Genomic DNA, 19,877 nt, shown 5'->3' on the forward strand with positions numbered 1-19,877 from the left:
GCTACAATAGCTCTTCTGTGGGATCGGCCAAGACGGGCTAGCCTTTGCTCCCTACATGCATCAACGAGCCTTGGGTGCCCATGACCCTGTCATCGGTTCAATGGTTGACCTTCTTTGGACCACTTGTGGTAGATACTAACCACTGCATACCGGGAACACCCCACAAAACCTGCCGTTTTGAAGATGCTCTGACCCAGTCATCTAGCCATTACAATTTGGCCCTTGACAAAGTCGCTCAAATCCTTATGCTTGGCCATTTTTCCTGCTTCCAACACATTAAATTCAAGAACTGACTGTTCACTTGCTGCTTAATATATCCCACCCCTTGACAGGTGCCATTGTAACGAGATAATCAACGTTATTCACATTACCTATCAGTAGTTTTAATGTTGTGGCCGATTGGTGTATATTTTTAATATACATATTGAATATCGGTCCCTCCATAAATTTTGTATGGATAGTAACGGTGTAGATTTTCCTATGACTAAGCGAAGAGTAACAAAAGTCATCGATGATGGCAAAAACTGCAAGAGGCAGGTATGTAACAGAAGTAATCATTGAGGCACTTTTTTTTTTTTTTTACAGTTAACTTCACAGAAGAAAGTGCTGCAAGCAAATTGATACAGGACTGTTATTGGATTTTTAATTATCCATACTTAAGACTTCTTGTCAAAACTAGATTGGGAAAGGAGGACAATGGGGTGTTTTAATTAGGAAAATGAGTTTGTGTTCATGGTATGCAAAATAGTTTTATACTTCATTCCTAGGATTTATGTAACCGGCCCATAAATAAAATTGAAGTCTTATACCGCATTTTACCACTGTACCATACCCGAAAGACAGCTTCTTTTATTAGGAAAATTGTGATGAACTCATCCACGAATAGATGGGAAAAGCCTGGGAAGGACATACTAAACAACATAAGATTTGCAGTACATTTTTCCCAGGATCCATTTCAGCTAATTAGACACTGTACATCAGTAAATTACCTAGGTATGTACTTAATTCCGACAGCAAGCAGCTTTTCTAACTACCCAGATAATTACACAAGTAAATCACCTATCAAAATGTAAAAGAGCTGCACTAGTGCCAGATGAATAAAAAACTTGTGTTTGTGCTCTACAGATTTAACTGAGTGGTTAATACATGAATATCACTAAACTCATTCTTAACTAACAGCAAGTTTTTATTTGATCCAGCACATACTAAGCAGATGGGGAAACACTAATGGCATTTCTAAGAAACACCATTATTCACTTTTTTCTACAGTTAAAAGTTCTGTTGGTTTACCATTAAATGCTTGTGGTACAGTAAAAAATTTCCAGCTAAAAAACATGAACTTCCCCTGCTTATTTTCATTCCCCTCCCCCAGGCCTGCTCCTGCCGAGAACTATACCCGAACGGGCTGCTGGTGACGAGCCGTCTCCAGGCCCGAGAGAGAAAGAGCGCCAGAGGAGGTTTAGCTCAGGTGATGTTCATGCGGAGCGGCGGGTGCCAGCAAGGACAGCTGTGAACCTCCTGCAAGTGATGGGACTGGGCAAACACACATGGCTCTACAGACACACAAGTATAGTCACAGATGCATGTGTAGATATATGTATAACCATGGAGACTCTCTCTCTCTCTCTCTCTCTCTCTCTCTGAGTTTCATTCCCTCACACTCACCAGTGAGCTGAACACTAGAGAAACACAGACAGGATACAGCCCACACCCATGCACCGCGCAAGCCAGTCCTTCTACGAATTTTTCACATATTGCAAATGTCTGGAAATCCATGGAGGGACTGCTGGCCATGCAAGGCTGACACACACATAGGTCGTCAGTCTGTGCGGTCTATGAGAGCGTAGCAATCGCTCAAAACTACGGACAAGCATGTAACGTCACTGTGACCCATTCTTCTCTCAAGGAGTATGTGTGTACACACACACAGACACACTAAGAGAGCAAAAGAAAAGAGGCAACATCAAGGTCCCAGGCGGCCTTTTCACAGTAACACGACTGTGTGAATACAGTGCAGAGGGTGACAGTGCTCAGCGAGTCAAACGACAGGGTGACTATAGTGGTCACTAATGGTGGTCAAATAGAGTCACGCACAAGTGCGGGGACCATGGACGCAGCAACAGCACACACTTTACCAAACACGGACTCCGGGAAAAAGGCACATCACCTTACACACAATAGCCTTACACATTCGAAATCTACACAATAGTCCTCATCAATTTCCCCATTCAGTCGAAACATGCCAGTGTGTGTCAGGAACCAAAACACTACATGAATAGTGGCATTTATTCCATTCACAATGAGCTTTGCTCCTTTTTCCCTATTTTCATTAACCTTAGACTTCCTTTATTAAACAGTGCATTCTTTAAAGGTCCTTGATTTAAAAAATGAAAAGGGGGGAGGGCATCTTTTGTTCACCTACATAAACTAAAGACCGGTTGTAATGTCCGCTATAAAGGAACCTGAAATGTAATTTTGAAGGCACTTATGACAGAGGGGTTAAGTGCTTCAGTTTAAAAAGACAGTAATATAAATGGCAAACCCACCTCAGTTCAATCATATTCCACCATTTATAGCGGCATTTACACGAGACATTGCTTAAGAAAAAACCTCTGCATGGTTATTTTCATAAAATGAAGCTTGCAGATCATCATATACATGTTCCTCCAAGTCCAAGAAACAAATTTACTACAGTATAGAACACTCTTTGCCTTCTCATCATGCTAGGGATTCATGGGAAATTGAGAGTGAAAAGCCAGAGAAAGGAAGGGGAAATCTCCCATCATGCAAACGGCAGCACACGAGAGGTGTCACAAATGGAATGCAGATAACCAGGAAAACATTTTGTCAGTACTGATATTTACATCGGAAAAATACTGAATACATAAACCGTTTCCCCACAGACAACCGGTGCAAATCAGAAAAACAAAAGATCTCGATGGTGCAAGCCAGCAACGCTTCACAGAACACATAGAGGCCCTTCACTAATAAAGGTGCAAGAAATAAAATGTTCTTTGAATGCACATAAAAACATCTTAAAACTACATTGAGTGGAAACCTCCTTTTATGCTATTGCCAAGCATAATACTAACTTGAGTATAGAGGATTTGGATAATGTAGAATGTAGGATGTAGGATTTTTATTCACATTTATGCATTTGGCAGACTCTCTTCTTCAAAACACTGTGCAACTCAAAGCACATTTCACAACAGGTGAAGTGCTTGAGATAGACAATTATCTAAGCCCAGCTTGATTGTCTGACAGAACTGCTTTGCTGCAGCCGTAATTCATAATTTCACGACGAAGGAAATACATGGAAATCAGAATCACAGTACACATCCTACACGAAGCACACACACAATCCCTACTCACTTGCATGCTTGTCTGCCAGGGCGATGAGCGTGCTGGAGATGTCCCTGCGTCTGTAGAAACAAACCACCTTGGCTTCCACGTTGCCATTGGCTGTCTGCAAAGAAAGGGGACAAGTAAATTACCCAGCAACAAAATCACTCATACCCCACATGGGCCAAGTTTTTTTTTTTTTTTTTTTTTTTAAAAACCAGTAAAGTTAAGGAGGCACATGTTTCTTTGGGTGGCATTTCTTAAACTGTGGGTGTCCGCTGACACACTGTGGCTTTGTGGACTTCTGCTGTGTCTCAGCATTGAAGTCATTATGGCACAAATTAATGCTGCCTGGCTTTTCCCTAACGAAAAAAAATAAATGAAGACCCTGTGACACAGTCCTTTCCTCTGGTAAGGGAAACAAAAATGCACTCATCATTTAACTGCAAAACTCTGGATGACCTGTCACAGGATAACATCTGCTGCACCCTCATTTTCTTACCATAAACTAATTCATATTCAACTCATAACATATATTTGGTATTTATGCAATTTGGAAATCATTTCAATAGTTCCAAAGAAAGAAAATGCTGAACAGGAACAGGAAACTAGTTCAGCTACCAGTTTAACATGTGTCAATAGCAAAGAAGAAAAAGTCAAACCTGAAAGTTTGAAATCTTCACATTCAGACTGAGAACATGTTTGAATATAGTTGACCACTACAAATTATACAGTACTGTGCAAAAGTTTTAGGCACTTGGGGTAAAAACCTGTAAAGTGAGAATGCCTCCAAAAATAATGCTCTTTATTAATAAACTTCCTACAAAGCTTAGTAGCCATCCATCGTCAACCGCTTGGCCAGGTCCCACTCTCTGGTAGGTCTGGGGGTCGATTCCCACTTGGGGTGCCTTGCGATGGACTGGCGTCCCATCCTAGGTGTGTCCCCTCCCCTTCCAGCCTTGCACCCTGTGTTGCCGGGTTAGGCTCAAACAGTGTGTGTACCTTCTTTCTTTAACGACATACAAAACCCTTACTATAATACTGCAACTTTTTTGCAAAATAAATTCTTGGAAATCTAAAATATGCTCTTTCCCATTGACACTAATTCAGAAGACATTAAATAACCATCTAAAACATTTTTGTGAAACATCTAAGTGCCTAAGACTTTTGCCCAGTACTGTATACCAAGCTTATATTTTCAAATCCACATTTTCAATAATGCCACCCTTCAACAATAATGCTCTCTTTCCATGATTCCAACTAAATTCTTTCAGGTTACAGTGAAGAACTGCTGTGACTTGTACACTTTCTTCTTTTTTATTACAACAGACTCATGTGAAATTTTTGGTTAAGCGGCCACTTTTCTTTCACAACAGGTACTTCATTCACTGCTTATTGCCTGCCCCTCTGCAAAGCATGCAGAAACCTCTTCTTCTTCTATGGCAAAACCAGAAACACACCTCCTGCTTCCTGTTAGACTGATAGCCTCAACTAATCCAAACCCAAAAATGAGATGAATGTCACACCTCAAATTGCAGACTGAATACTACTAATTCAATTAGTTGGCGCGTTTCTCCCAAGCAACTCAATCTTAAACCATTTACAGTGATTTACTCATTTGTACAGCATGGCAATGTATATCTTTGAGCACTTGATGGTAAGTACCCTGTTGAAAAACACTACAGCAGGAGTGAGGATCAAACATTTGTTAGAAACTGCATAGTTTGCACTTTGTACTTGGCAGCATGGAAGACATAGGCAACGATCTTGTGAACTTCCATTTTATTCCATCATAACCATCCAGGTGACAAAATTTCACAACAAATCTGTGTAGGGTGTACCCCACCTCACACCCATGCTTCCTGAATTGACCAGAGGCTTTGTGCGATACAAAATTTCTGCAAGATTTTTAGCCATTGTTGAAAAATGTGCAGCAAAATAAAAGTTAAATGACCTAATATGATATAAATATCAAGACTAAAGAGAAAAAGAATCAGCAAGAACAGCAAGATAAAGACAACAGTACATACTGGCCTGACAGGAGATGGTATTGAGACAATTTACACTGACTGCCTGTTATGTAAATTTTTTGATGTCTGAAAAAACTGAAGCTTTACATGGTCTCTTTTTTGCCATGTGCGATTAGTCAGTGAACTGTGTGTGCTACCACAAGTGCACAGCTTAGAGGGAACACTGCTTCGGTTCTCTATGACCGTGCATTGGACAAGCAGTCACTGACAACACATGACAGCATAACATTAAAAGACCAGCTAGAAATGAGTTGGGTTACAAATAGAAAACATGTTGCCGTTTCTATTGTTACACATAACAATAGTTTTCATTTTGGTATTTTAATTCATTTCAGGTGACATTTTTCATTCAGGAACAATTTATTTCTTCCCTGTAAGAAATAATGGTAATCTGATTTTACATAAGGAAAGATCCCCATTATGTGAGGACTGGGTGAAGGTACGAACCCCATTCGTCTGTCATTTGTGTGAACGGATTATAAGTATACGCATGAGATGTCTCACCAGAAGAATCTCACCAGCACTCAAAAAGTGATCTACTGCTAAGAGTCCACGAGCTCACTGCCAACCTGCCTGTAAATTTTTCGGTGAAAACTACAAGAGTGATTACTGCGATTTGACCACACACTAAATACAACCCTGGTATAACAATATAAATAGAAGTTTTGTGCTGAGGAATGAGGACCACCAAGAGGACTGCATTTGTGTTGAGAAGCAGCAAACATGAACATACCTAGTCTCTTGCAAGGTTGGGTGATGAGCCTACAGTAGGCAAAGTAAGAGGCTCTCGGGGGCTAAGATGGAGTCTGGGATATGGTCCAGTCACGGAGGTGTTTTAATCATATCAAAGGATCTCCAACTCCACCTCGCCACCAACACAGGCAAACACATTTTTAAGCAGGACATCAGATCCACCAGGAACAGAGCTAAGAGAAGCTTTATTAAACTGTCTTACCTTGTTGAGCTCCTCTATTCTTCTTATCAATAAGGGGTTACTTGAAGAATTTTCAAAGTAGACGTAATCTGCAAGAAGCAAATATCAGTCGCATGAAAATGCTTAATGACTTTGGTTCACAAAAGCAATATGTAGTGCAACTGTTAAAGGCACAAAATTTTAACTTGAACACATACCCAGAAAGTAAACTATCATGTAGAGTATGAAGCCTTAACAGGTGTATTTCACAAGCATCTCCAATAATCCATCGAATTGGACCAACTAAAACACCACAGTAATAATGGACATTTTAAGTACATAATGCTGCATCTCTGGCTGCAAAGATAATCTCTGAAGCAAAACAACATGTTTTCTTACCATTTAAAGGCCAAAGAAAAGACAGAATAGAATAGAATATAGAATAAAAGCTAGGATGTATAGACTTTAGAGGCTTTGCAGCTTACTTTCGCTACATGATTAAAATATCAATGGTACAAGAGATACACATGAATTTATAAAAACTGCAACCAATTAATTACTTCCAGGACACATCCAGGATACCTCCACCAATACACGTTTGAGGAGGTCAGTGGAATTTAAAAATGTTACCATAAGATTTTGCCAATCTTTTCTTTACATCACATACGTGTTATGAAAGGAACACGAAAAAACCCTGAGATGTTTTTCAACACTGTACTGCAAGTTAAAAGTGATACACAACCAAGACATATTAATGTCATATTAAAAATACCCAAATACACCCATGACTCACATAACAGGATTAATTTGGGCTGGGTCAGGTAATACCATAGTGGTTAGAACTGCTGCCTTTGGACCCAAAAGTCACAGGTTTGAGTCTCACCTCCAGCTGTAGTACCCTTGAGTAAGGTATTTACCTAAATTGCTCCAGTTAAAAATTAACCTGCTATTAACCTGCCATAAGCTGTGAAAAGGGGTAAATAGTTGTAAGTATTAACATTGTAAGTCGCTTCAGAGAAAAGCATCAGCTAAATGAATAAAGGTAATTTGTTCCATGAAACCACCCCATGAGGAGAAACTCCTGTTGTAATTGACTGATACTTTTTAGGGGTGAGAGACGAATGACAGAAGAGGAGGGGAGTTCTCTCCTGAAGTAAAAAAAAATAATTTTTCCCCATGAAAATCTTTCCCAATGCTTTTGAACTTCCAAACTGTTTTATTATACATTTTCATAATAGATCAGAAATGTTTACCAAATAGACAAAAGTTAAGATTTGAGATACTGTATTCACATTAATCGATGACTGTGATTGATACTGTCAATGTGACTGAAAAGTAGGAAACATTTTATACAGTCTTCCTTCACCTTCCACAGGTAATGCATTCCTCAGTAAATCCTTTCTAAGGTGAATTCTCATGACCCAAAGAAATAATAATCATTAGTTTCAATGGTAAAATTTTGTATGGGTTCCTCAGTCTCAAAAGTGACACCTATTTATTCTGAAATATACTTAAATATAACAGTGTTTAACCCTGTTATCATATAAACTTTATGGAAATGCTGCAATAAACTTGCACTTACACAAAAATTAATAAAACATAATACTAAAGAAATGGCATCCCATCCAGCCCCCTCAGTCTTATGTCCAGTGTTTCTGGGATAGGCTCCAGATCACAGGGACTCTGCTCAGGAGCTCAAGTGCTACCACTGTCCTCCTGTCTAAGTTTTACAGTGGAACTGGTTGGATGGATAATACAAAACTTTAAAAAATATATATATATATATAGAGTTATTTTTCATAACACCTACACAAATGGAACAAATATTACATAGAAATATTGCCTTGTGAATAAAACTCCTTCCCATGTTTCTCCATATTCACATGGGTTCCCCCCAGTGCAAAGACGTGTTTCAGGGGGACTGGTGACTAAATGGCCTGTAACGTGCGTGTGCGCGCGCGCGTGCATTACATTGTTCTGCTGTATGAATGGGTGAATGACTACAGGGAGTTTAGTGCGGTGTGTCTCGCATTGTAAGTCACCTTGCCCAAAGTCATCAGCTAAACATCAACTAAACACTAGGTAACTACTGCATGTTAGCTTGGGGGGGGGGGGGGGGGGGAGTGTTGAATGAATAAACAAAAACGTAAACATCTCCAGCAAGGAGATGCACAAAATCCAAGTTCAGTGCTTGTAAATGCAAAGAAATGAATTTCCATTAATCCAAAATGTTGGTGCCCAACTGACTAATGGTGCTTTAACACTTTTGGCTGTTACAAGCCAACGTTTCCTTAGTTGTGCTCTTTTCCTCCAATGCAAGGCTCATTCACAGCTCATAAAGCTTTAAAAAAAAAAAAATGTATATTTTACATCATTTTTCAATGCAGTTCCATACTGTCACCGAAAAACTAAAGGTGACTCATGGATTTCCCAGAAAACATCTGTAAATGAAGTGATATTTCCGCCAGGCTCAGGAAGCCAGACGTGCTACAACCGAGACTTACAACATCACATAAGCCTCAGAGCGAAGCGAAGAACCCAACCAAAGACTCATGGTCAAGCAATAGTAACAAAAAGACTAACAAGAGACAAGTCTTATTACTCACACACTGCAGGGATTCATTCCACAAGCTGTGACAGTTTCTACATTTTCGGTATTTTCAGCACCTTTCCCCACACAGGACCTATAGGGCAAGTACGACCCATAAATGGGCCAGCAGACCTGAGCACGTGTGTTTCACTAACGTCAACGTCTGACTCATCTACGTCGAGTTTCAGGAAACACTGCAGATAACTGAAACCGAGCAATCGGGACAAAGCCCAAACCCTAAATAAGGAACCTCCTCCTAAAGCAGGGTCTCTTTAACAGTAAGAGAGTCACCTGACATCTTCACATGGGTGCCCCTGCTATTGATTGTACTACCACAACCACCTGATCATTTCTATCAGAATGACTCATTTTTAATCATAAAATTCACTAGCTTGCATTAAGCACATCTTAGTTACATAAAAAAAGATCTGTATTTGCGGTAACCCATAATGCCGTTTACTGAACACAAAAAAGTGAAGCCACCAAGTGCACCTTTCTGTGAAACACAGCTCAAACCATCTGGACTTCTCCAAAAATTCACTTCTACTTAGAGCATGCAGCCCTTCTTTGCGGAAACCCCTGGTGCCTTGGCCCAGCCCCACTCTGTGTTTGAGTGTGTGTTTGTGTCTGGCTGAGCGCCAGGCTCCGCGTGGGCCGTTTCTCGGTGGGAAGCGCTCCCCCAGGCCCTGTGCTTGGTAGGGTGTCTAGCCTTAGCCCAGTGTGTGCCTTGGCAGCTGCCAGCTCTGCAGCCTGCACCCAGCGGGGAGCCTGGTGGTCAAGCCCAGCCTTCGATGCCTGCTGACACATTCCACCTGGGCTCCCCCTCAATCTAGAAGGAGAAGGAGATCACAGCTCAGTTTCAGGTTCACTTTGACTTTGTTGCTTCACAGCAAATGAAGCAGGGGAAATCACATCACTTAAGAAAACTTGTAGCAGTTTAAGAACGACTCTAGTATTTATCGCTCCGTGTTCACATGACTTTGCTCTGGGTGCTCTGGTTTCCTCCCACAGCCTCAAAAAAAAGCATGTTTCGGGTAAATTAATGACTCCGAATTGCTCTTTCTGTATATGCGATTGCCCTGTGATAGGCTGACACGTACCCTTCCTGCCTCACACCTTATGCTTCCAGGATAGTCTTTTGATCGCCATGACCCTAAATCGCACACACTGTCACTTGAATGAATGAAAGTATTAAGTTTTGGTTTCAGAATTACCCATTTATCTGGAAGTTTTGGTCTAAAAAAGCCAAGTTCAGTGCTTTTTTCTTCATAAGCACAGAACTCAGGAGGACTTGAACCCCTGACCTTTCAATCACAAGTTCAATCTTACAGCTTCTGTGGTTTGGGCAGCTGTTTGAACTTCCTCAGCCTTTTGGCACCAACCCTACAGAGCACCAGGATGAGACCGAAAATACAAGGTGGTTTACGTTTGCCCCAAGAGCCGAGAGAGTCGCTAAGAAGCTTCCACGAAGACTTCACGCAGAAAGCACAGATTCCCACATGGGAAAGCACACAACACTTCACTTCTCCCAGTAGGTAGGCAAAGAGCCAGCAGATTCTGCATAAGCAAGAACCCAGCACAGGGGATTAACCCCTTACACCGGTACCCTTTTACACACATTCGCCCACCCAAGACTTTGAAAACCGCAAAACTGCCCCATTCATCAAGGAAAAAGGAATATGGCCAACATCCAGTTCAATAATTAAGCAAGAGGAGGTAACAAGATCCAAAGCCTGAAATGAGCTCTGAATGCCACACTGTTAGCCCCTAGGCCAGGAGGAAACCCCAAAAGGCTTGCAGCCCGCAGTTTTCTACCCACAGTGAGATTGAGGCAGAACTCTGAGATCCTGTTATAAAATGTGTGAAGTATACTCGGTATGAGCCAGGAAAAGTCCTCAGCATCGCACTTGCTGTGTGGTGTAAATGAAACCTGCGGACTCAAAAAAGGTCAGACCACAACCCAGGCTTTAACATTTCATTTCATTCAGTGAGCAGGGAGGAGCAGGACTTCCAGTGCAGGGACTATGAACCACAAGACCAGGTACTTCCCTGCAGTTTGGGAGCCAGCGTAAAACGGTCAGCTGTACCAAAGACAATGCGCGATGGATAGTGAAGGCAATCCATCGTGGATGTCACGATCCACGACTCCAGCACTTACACAACTTATCTGCAACTGCTGGTAACCACCCACTTCAAAAAAAACTTTCTATTTTTCCTAAAAGGCAAATCTAGTTCACTACACGTGCCGTTACACTGCCCTTGCATTATATAACGGCACATGTGTTTGCGTCTGTGTCGGAATAATCACTTGAAAGGAACTTTGAGTCATTCTGCATTCAATGTGAGAAATAAAACAGCATCTGTCACACACTGTGTATAATATTAGCATCCAAGTATCTGCGTGCTAGCAAACTAAAATTTGTGAATTTTCTTTTTTTTTTTTTTTTTTAAAGGGGGCATGGACTTCGAGTAGAACAAACAATGCAGGCCAGTTCTTATGACACAACCAACACAACGTTACATGTGTGGAATGACAATTGTGTAAAACAGTTATGCGTTACATTTAAAGCATGTTACAATTGAAGAAAAACAAAAGTTCACAAAGAAATTTAGACATAGATATATGTATGACTGTCACTGAAGTAGCTGCCTATTTGAATCCAAACAATGGCAAGATCAGGGTACAGTGGGCTCGAAAGAGATGTTGTTCGAGACCCTTCTTAATTAAGGGATTCAACAGTTTTGATTTTGAGAGGGGGCTCATGCCATGACATCGAAGACAAACCAAAAATCTACTGAATTTCGGATTTGGACCCTTTGTGAGTGTGACTACCAAGTGGGCCACAGCGGAAGAGCGGAGCACTAGCTGGGGTATACGAAGGGATCAGGCCCTGTAAGCACTGGGATACTGCATTAATTTGTGCTGCTAGAATAAAATATCAAATTTGCTAAAATGTTATTGATGTGTTTTTATTGTAATCATAGACATATTCATGGTAATGAAAGTTATCGTTGCAGACAAGATGACAGATTTAGTCAGGTAGATTGGTGGGTTAGATTCAGATGTCACTAAGTTAGTGAGCAAAAATGAGTGGGTGAAAATCATTGCATAACTGTTATATCTGGACAACATCTGTAGGTGTAGAAACTATCAAGCGGTGAACTTAACCATCTGCAGACTGACATGCTTGGAGGCTACCTTGGACATCCTTCATCTGTATCAAGAAACCCTAAATACTGTTTCGAAATGGTTTACATGATAAACAAGAGATATTTCTGGGTTTAAATGGTCTAAGTTTTTTTTTTTTTTTTAAAAGGTAATTACAGTGTACTCTGCAGCTGCTGCAGCTTACACAATATGAATTTGTGAATTACAAATAAACACTGGAAATAATCAGTAATTGAATAAAATGCGATTGTACTCACTTAACACAAATGTTTCGTTCTATTTGTAGGTTCTTTGTGTAATCATAAAAACATTGATTTTAGTGTAGGTTTAGAGAACTTTAAATTTTTGAAATATACTAATGGGCCAGGGTAAGGTACAGTTAGCTCACTACATTTAGGTTTCTTATTACAAAAGGAAAAGCACAGAAGAAATAAGAATAATTAAAAAATAAAAAAATTTAAGGCAAATACTAATCATAAATTATCAAAACAGTAGTGGCCAGCTACAAACTGCATCTTAGGTTTCTATTCCCTCTTTTTCTACAAAAAAGATTCTTTATGAATCATCAGTGCCAATATTCCATCAGGTACCACCAATGCATTAAACACCCATTTGAGTTTACACAACACCAATGGTGTTGACAGATGGACTAGATTTTTACATTAGCAGAGCCTACGAGTGGTTCTTTAGCAACTTCTTATGCAGAGGGCACAAGTCCTCTAAGGCTAAGACACAAGAAGCTTGCTTCTTTAATAGAACCCACTCCTCCTTGCTCCCTTGGAGGGAGTTTTTTTTTTTCCCCCTCAGAACATCTGTTTGTACATCAGTCCTGGTGTCCTTCACTTTCATGGATGAGACATAGAAATTACTAACGTCTTGAACTACACATATATACACGCACAAGTTTCTTCCCTTCACAGTAACTTCTTCTGACACACGGGTGACCTTTGCAATTTCAGTCCACTTGTTCTTATTCTATGCTAATATGTTCCCCCTTTGACTGGATACAAACAAATTCAATGTGTCAAAGTCGGACAGAACAATCCTGCTGCAAAAAACTAACTCAGGAACTCAAGTTTTCCACTGAAAAGATTTATCACATATCTGTGCTGGCTATTTAAGATACCACTCATCACCCCAAATTCACAAGACCTCCGATTTAAGCGTACAAAACGTATTCGGATCCCAGCGTTGGGTCCAAAACTCAAAGAGCTGTGTTGCCTCCTTGATGGGTCTCGTCGCCTTCTGGGCACAAAGTGGGTCTGCTCTTAGTCACTGGGGAAGTTTTGAATAGCAAAAGTGTTAGTCATCTTTTTCCATCTACAGTTGACTTTCACATGGAAAATACTTCCACATTTGTAAATGCAACCAAACGTACTCCAAAAAGTGCTCAGAAACATCTTAACTGAATGCATACAGAATGTTAAGATCCCCATATTCAGTCATTTACTGTATTGTCAGATAGCCAACCTGCCACTATTGTTATATGTAGAGGAGAAGACTTCCATCTACAGTCACTGATTTTCAAACTAAAACATTACATGGCATAGTAACGAATACAAAACAATATGAATATTAAGCTCCACAGCTACACATACCCTTCAGAAAAACCTTGTGGAATTCTCTCAAAAAGGACCTAATTTGTGTCTAATGGCAACTGCCCCATTATTCAAGACACTTTCTTCACACAGATGGAGGTGTAAGTAAAGGAAATCCACTCTGCACTCTTGCACATTCCATGAAAGTTCAATGATGTCAACAGCTGGTGTAGAAAGCAGTCAAAGGCACCTTACATCAGGCTGTTTATCCAAGAAACCACACCTGAATCAATGTGGCAGTGTGTACCATGTTGGGACAGTCGGTGACTTCATGTTCCTTATCCTATGTATGACCGTGGTACAGCAGGCCGCAGAGCTGGCCAAAGTCAGTGTGTGTTGAAGGCATCCTTTGGCATTCTACGAAAAAAGCTTAAAATATGTTAGTTTTTCCCCACTGTTAAGACTTTGTTCCAAGTTATTCCTTTTCACATACTGGCCAAGAGAAAATAGTAGTTGCTAAAGAAGTCTATCAAGTCTACCAAGTATGAGCTCTCTGAGGCCCAAAAGACAGCTTTCAATGCATTTGTGTTAAAATTATGTTGAATCAATTGTGTGGTACATTGAGGGCAGTTGGTGGTGGTTTTCAATCAACTCTCCTGTTTAAGTATCTATCTTTTCAGTTAGCTTTCATGTTACTTTCTTGCTCAATGCAGTGTTATTGTTTGTCAGATGGAGACATGATTTTTGACAATACTCTCCTCAAAACATTAAATTGTGACAGATTTACCAGCAATTTAATCACTATTTGACCTCTGCCATACTGTTAGCAGACCAGTCTTGTGTACAATACAGGCAGTCCCAGGGTTAGGAACGTCCGACTTACATAAAACCTGTAGTTGTGAACCACCCCCCGTAAAGCCTACTATATTAAAAATTCGAGTTACTGTACATACAATGATTCGTAATAGATGGGCGCTGCTTTGGGACATGCATACAAACATTGCACGTCTACAGCAGTTCGTCGGCTCGTGGGTGCATGAGCCCAATGTAGGAGAAGACTTCCTTCTTTTCAGTCGGACTGTCACGCCCATGATCTCGCCCCAAATGTCCCTGCCTGCCCGAAATCAGAGCAACGGGGTATGAAGAAGCTGGACCTGCACATCCTGGTTATGGAATCTCGTTTAAGAAACCCATCTCCTCCAGCGCTTTCAAGTGAATCCACAACAACCTACCCATTCTTCCAAGTCCCTTGTCCCCCACACTCCCCCTTTCCCGCTCCTGATGTCCACGGTTCCTAACACTTGCATCGTCCCCTCGACTACAACATCGGATTCTACCCAAGACCTATGTTTGTGCATCAACCAACGCGAGCCTGCTCCCTTGCGTACCAATAATAAAGATCCCACAATTGGGTCCACACACCTACCTGTCTCCTGCCTGCTCAGCATGACATGAACCACGTTGCCATTAACAGTGTCTTGTGTGCGTTACTGTATTTGGCTTTAATTTTTTTGTTTTAACCCTCCTAACCGTGGCACCAAAGCATAAATGTGATGCAAATGATGGTGACACATTCAAGAAAAGGAAAATGATCACGACTGAAACTAAAGTGGAAATAACAAAGCCATTGGAAAAAGGTGAAATGCCAATGAACATTGGAAAAGCAAAGTTTCTTTTTTTATATACCTACACACATTCACTTTCCTCCTCTCTATTACAAATACAGTAGTATTATCTTTCTATATCTATCATAAATACTACAGTCATCATTATATTGTATTTTTTATTATTGTACTGTTATATTAAAGATGTTTTACTTTATCCTGGAAGTGTTTCTTTAATGTTTTTTATGCATAGAAAGGTAGACGATCTACTAAGAAACATTTGACTAGCTGACATTAGACACGAACCTTACCTAACTGTTCTGACGCACAAAAATCAGACTTAAAGACAGACTTAGGTACAGAACTAGTTTGTAATCCACGGACTGCATGTACCCATAGACATTTTTATACATTATATTTATATCTAAGGCTATGTACAAGTAGAGTAATGAAACCAGCAGATGACTACCATGCTCCCAACATGCCTGCTTAAATATCTGTAGGGGTACGTAGTATCCCAGATGTACTGTATACAAATAGTATACCAGCGTTTAGAATTAATGGCATGGCGATAGTGGGTAACGGTGTCTCAGTGCTTATGCTACAAGTTCCAGCATAGGCTCCAATTCTGAGACCCAGTGACCTCATTCCAGGTGAGGTATTCATTTTTTCCAGTACTATCTCAGAAGTTTTTCTAGTCAATGTCCTTTTACCAATTTTCCATGTAAAACCCTGCCAGATACACAATGATAAAGACAACTCAGCTCTTAACATTTTTGGGGCACTAAAGCTTATCCATTACAATAAGGGTTTGATCCAAGAAGGGTTTTTATATGAAGCAGTAAAATGAATTCTGTATGTCAGTTTCTATAGAAAAATAACGGCATGAAGCATAGACACGCTACCAATGTCTGCTAAATTAATAAATGTACACAGTTTTTTTTAACACCTTTACATATTTGCAAGAGTAAATCGTCCTTTAAGTTACATTTATACATTTGGCAGACACCTCTCTCCAAAGTGACATACAACTTGAAGTATAAAGAAGTACATTCAACAACAGATTACATGTAGTCGGACCATTTTTTGTCATGTGCCAAATGTCATGGTAATGCTCTGACTATTTTTTTTTTTTTAAAAACAGAAAGTTGTTCCTCCTGTAATGTAATGTCAGTGACAAGTAGTTCAGCACACTGCTTACAGACTACATGGCATGAATACCGAGGGCATATTGGCCCCTGGAGGAGAGGACACGAGTTCCACCCTTACATACTGTTTGGAGTTTGCATGTTCTCATTGTGTTTGCATGGCTTTCCTCCCACAATGCAAAACCATGTTACGGTTTAACTGGTGACTGAATTGCCCATAGCATGTGAGAGAATATGTAACACTGATGTGGTGCAGAAATGAGTGACTGACTGCAGGTTGTGTACTGTAGTATATCTACCACTGGAACTCACCTTCGATGGAGAGCTCAAGACGACAGAGTATTCACTGTAAGTTGCTTTGGAGAAAAGCATCTGCTAAATAAATGAATGTAAATAAAATTGCATCTTGTAACAAGAGTAGTGCATGTCTATTTTATTTGAAATTCCAATACTGAAGACATCAAATTTCAAACCATGAACAGCTAGCTAATCTAAACATCGGCATCTAGCTAAACTCCCATAGCTGGGATGGATAAGTAACATGAGCCTAATTTGCAAGGAATGCTGTCATTATATCGAGCGATGATTAAGGTATTGCACAGATATACTCCGCCAACACTTCTTGTTGTGTGGATTTTTAGAGTTACTCCCTTTCCTACTTTGGAAGGAAAACCTGTGTTCATTTCCCATTCATTTTTTGTACACATCAAAATTTTCTCTTATGCCATTGAAAATAATTGCTATTTGTCTCAGTGATGTAGTCAATAAATAAGTGCTCATTGAAACACGGGTGTAGTGAATCATCAAAACCATATTAGATATGACTAGTAAAATTATATTTCTCTTAATAAAAATTTTAAGTTCTTCCAAAAAGTTAAACAGAGAACAGCATTATAAACCAGTGTTTCATAACTAATGTTCTTCTGTTTAATTACATCTTTTCTATAAAATGAATCTGAACAGTAATCGCTGGAAAGCCTTTTCAGACAACAGCATTAATGCATCAGAAAGGCAAAAGACAGACACAGGCAGTGATATCCACAAAATAAATCATTATTTATCATCCATAAAAATAAATGCTCCTGTTGATCAGATATATAATTGTCTCCCAGATGATTCACTACATCAGTGCTTCAACGGGAACTTATTTATTGACCACATTACTGAGACTACAGGACAACTGGTAGCATAGTGGTTACAGTTACTGCCTTTGGTTGCAGGTTAGATTCCCACCTCCAGCTGTAGTACCCTTGATAAAAGTACTTACATACTTTAAAGTCCTCAAGAAAGGGGGGGGGGAGCATAAATGGGTAAATTATTTTAAGTACCTTAAAATTGTAAGTCGCTTTGGAGAAAAGCATCAGCTAAATGAATAAAAAGTGTGGGAACCCTAAAACAAAGAAACAAAAACACAGAACTATACAATAAAATGGTCAGGAAACAACTGAAACTGCGTCTTACATTATTGCAATTACATATTTTTGATGTACCATTTCACATACTTATTAAACACAAATTTTAAACACACACTCCAAACACAAAAAATGATGTTGAGAAAGTGCTGTAGACAATGTGAAAGTAGGTGGTTACCTTGAAGTTGACTTTTTTTTTTTTTAATACCAGCATGGACAACATACTATACATTTGACCAATAACAGTAATAAGTTTTTAAATTCTGGGTACTGGAATGCTTTACATCTTCATAAATGTTTGATGCATACCATTAGGAGATATAATGGCCAGGCAACCACACTTAAAAAAATATATAATATATATATATAGTTTATGAACAGGTATAAATGGAGTGCCACAAGAATGGTTTGGCTGAAATTTGCTTTTTCCAAGATCAAAGTTTTCTTTTTTCTTTTTTTTTTGGGGGGGGGGGGGGGGGGATGAAGTGTAATGCCGTGCCAGTAGTTCTTAAACCACCTGCTTGGACCACCTGTGTATTCTAGTTTATATCCCACCTAAACATATAACCCTTGACGGATCGGTTGGTTGAATAGGTAGGAGAATTAAACCCACATTAAAGTGAAAACAATATGAGGAATATTTCAGATATCTTCAGTTGAAATTGGACAAGCCCCAAATAGCTGTAACAGTGGCATAAATTTAATCTGAAAAAATCCCACTGTAACACACACACACACACACACACACACACACACACACACACACACACACACACACACACACACACACACACTTGCTGAACCGCTTGTCCCATACGGGGTCGCGGGGAACCGGAGCCTACCCGGCAACACAGGACGTAAGGCCGGAGGGGGAGGGGACACACCCAGGACGGGACGCCAGTCCGTCGCAAGGCACCCTAAGCGGGACTCGAACCCCATACCCACCGGAGAGCAGGACTCAAGCCAACCCACTGCACCACCGCGCACCCCCCCACTGTAATAATTTGTGAAATACAGAAAAGAATAAATCAGCACCAGATTTAACTACTATCCTTTAGTTAATTCATTTCTCTGCTCAACAAAATGTGGCACAACTGGACTGCAAACTTGCCATCAACAAATACATCTGGTTTACGGTGATTTGTGCTGTGAAACTGAGTCAACAGCTAGAGAGTTTCAACTAACACAGAAGAGAGTTCGCGAGGGGCAACATGCTCTAAACTTTCAGTCTTTCCTTCAGTACTGTAAAGGTGTGCTGTTCCGCCGAGAGGGTGACCGGACCGCCCTTAAGGTATCAATGGGTTTACAGAAGTGACCGACAACAGACGAGCATTCCATCCAAAGCACACACCTTGCACTTTACTCCCCGATGGACTTGTCCAGAATCACCACGACCGCAATGAACTGGCTACCTGGTTACTGAACACGAGTGGATGGATGTCATACAACAGCCAGGTTTCCATAATAGCTATGCCTTTATATACTCCAGCATTACACGTTCCCCACCAGTGCCACACACACATGCCCAAACGCATACCCACAGACACAAATGGGAGTGGGAGGTTGTCTGCTTTATAATCTTCTTAAATTTGACGAAAACAAAAGCAGAATCGTGTCGCACCACTTCTGAAATGACAGACCCCTTCACCTCACACTGAAGAGGGCGAGAACAAGCTGTACAGTCCCGAGCAGCAGAGCGCTCTGTGTACTGGGGTCACGATGCATGCCGAGCAGAGCTGCTCAGCCCACTGCTGCTTACACCTTCCTTTCCTTTATGAGGATGGCTTCTGCTTAGAGCCTCCAATTTGTACAAACCCGAACGGACCTACAGGCAGCTCCGGTCGATCCCAATATCCCGTTCCCAGCAGGCCTTATGCCATCAATGCCCGTGTGTGTTCTGCTAGGCCGTACCCCACTCCCACCCCTCCCGCCCCTTTTGACCAGTGGGGTCCAATCTCTCGCCGGAGAAACTGTGATATCACCATGCAGTCAAATTTCAAGCCATCCAATCAGAACATGTTCCTGATCCCCAGGGGAGGCCGTCTGTTCTGTTGGGCGGACTAACTAGGCCAAGGATTGCTGAAAGAGCGGAGAACACAGCACAGAGGAGATGTTCCAATGGGGAGGATGA

The 19,877-nt window shown here is 40.6% G+C and overlaps 1 protein-coding gene across 2 annotated transcripts in view; it reads right to left on the reverse strand.

Moving 5' to 3' along the window:
- The window catches only part of mta1 (metastasis associated 1), a 51,439-nt gene that overhangs the window by 23,038 nt on the left and 8,524 nt on the right, over positions 1-19,877 (reverse strand). For both annotated transcript variants that reach the window (XM_018733974.2, XM_018733966.2), the window contains exons 2-3: positions 6,328-6,395; positions 3,373-3,466 (exon numbers count right to left, since the gene is read on the reverse strand). In XM_018733974.2, coding sequence (XP_018589490.2) covers positions 3,373-3,466; positions 6,328-6,395 — 162 coding nt within the window. The remainder of the gene's footprint in view (positions 1-3,372; positions 3,467-6,327; positions 6,396-19,877) is intronic.

The sequence above is a fragment of the Scleropages formosus genome, chromosome 15 (genome assembly GCF_900964775.1).
Source record: "Scleropages formosus chromosome 15, fSclFor1.1, whole genome shotgun sequence".
In the NCBI taxonomy this organism is placed as follows: Eukaryota; Metazoa; Chordata; class Actinopteri; order Osteoglossiformes; family Osteoglossidae; genus Scleropages; species Scleropages formosus.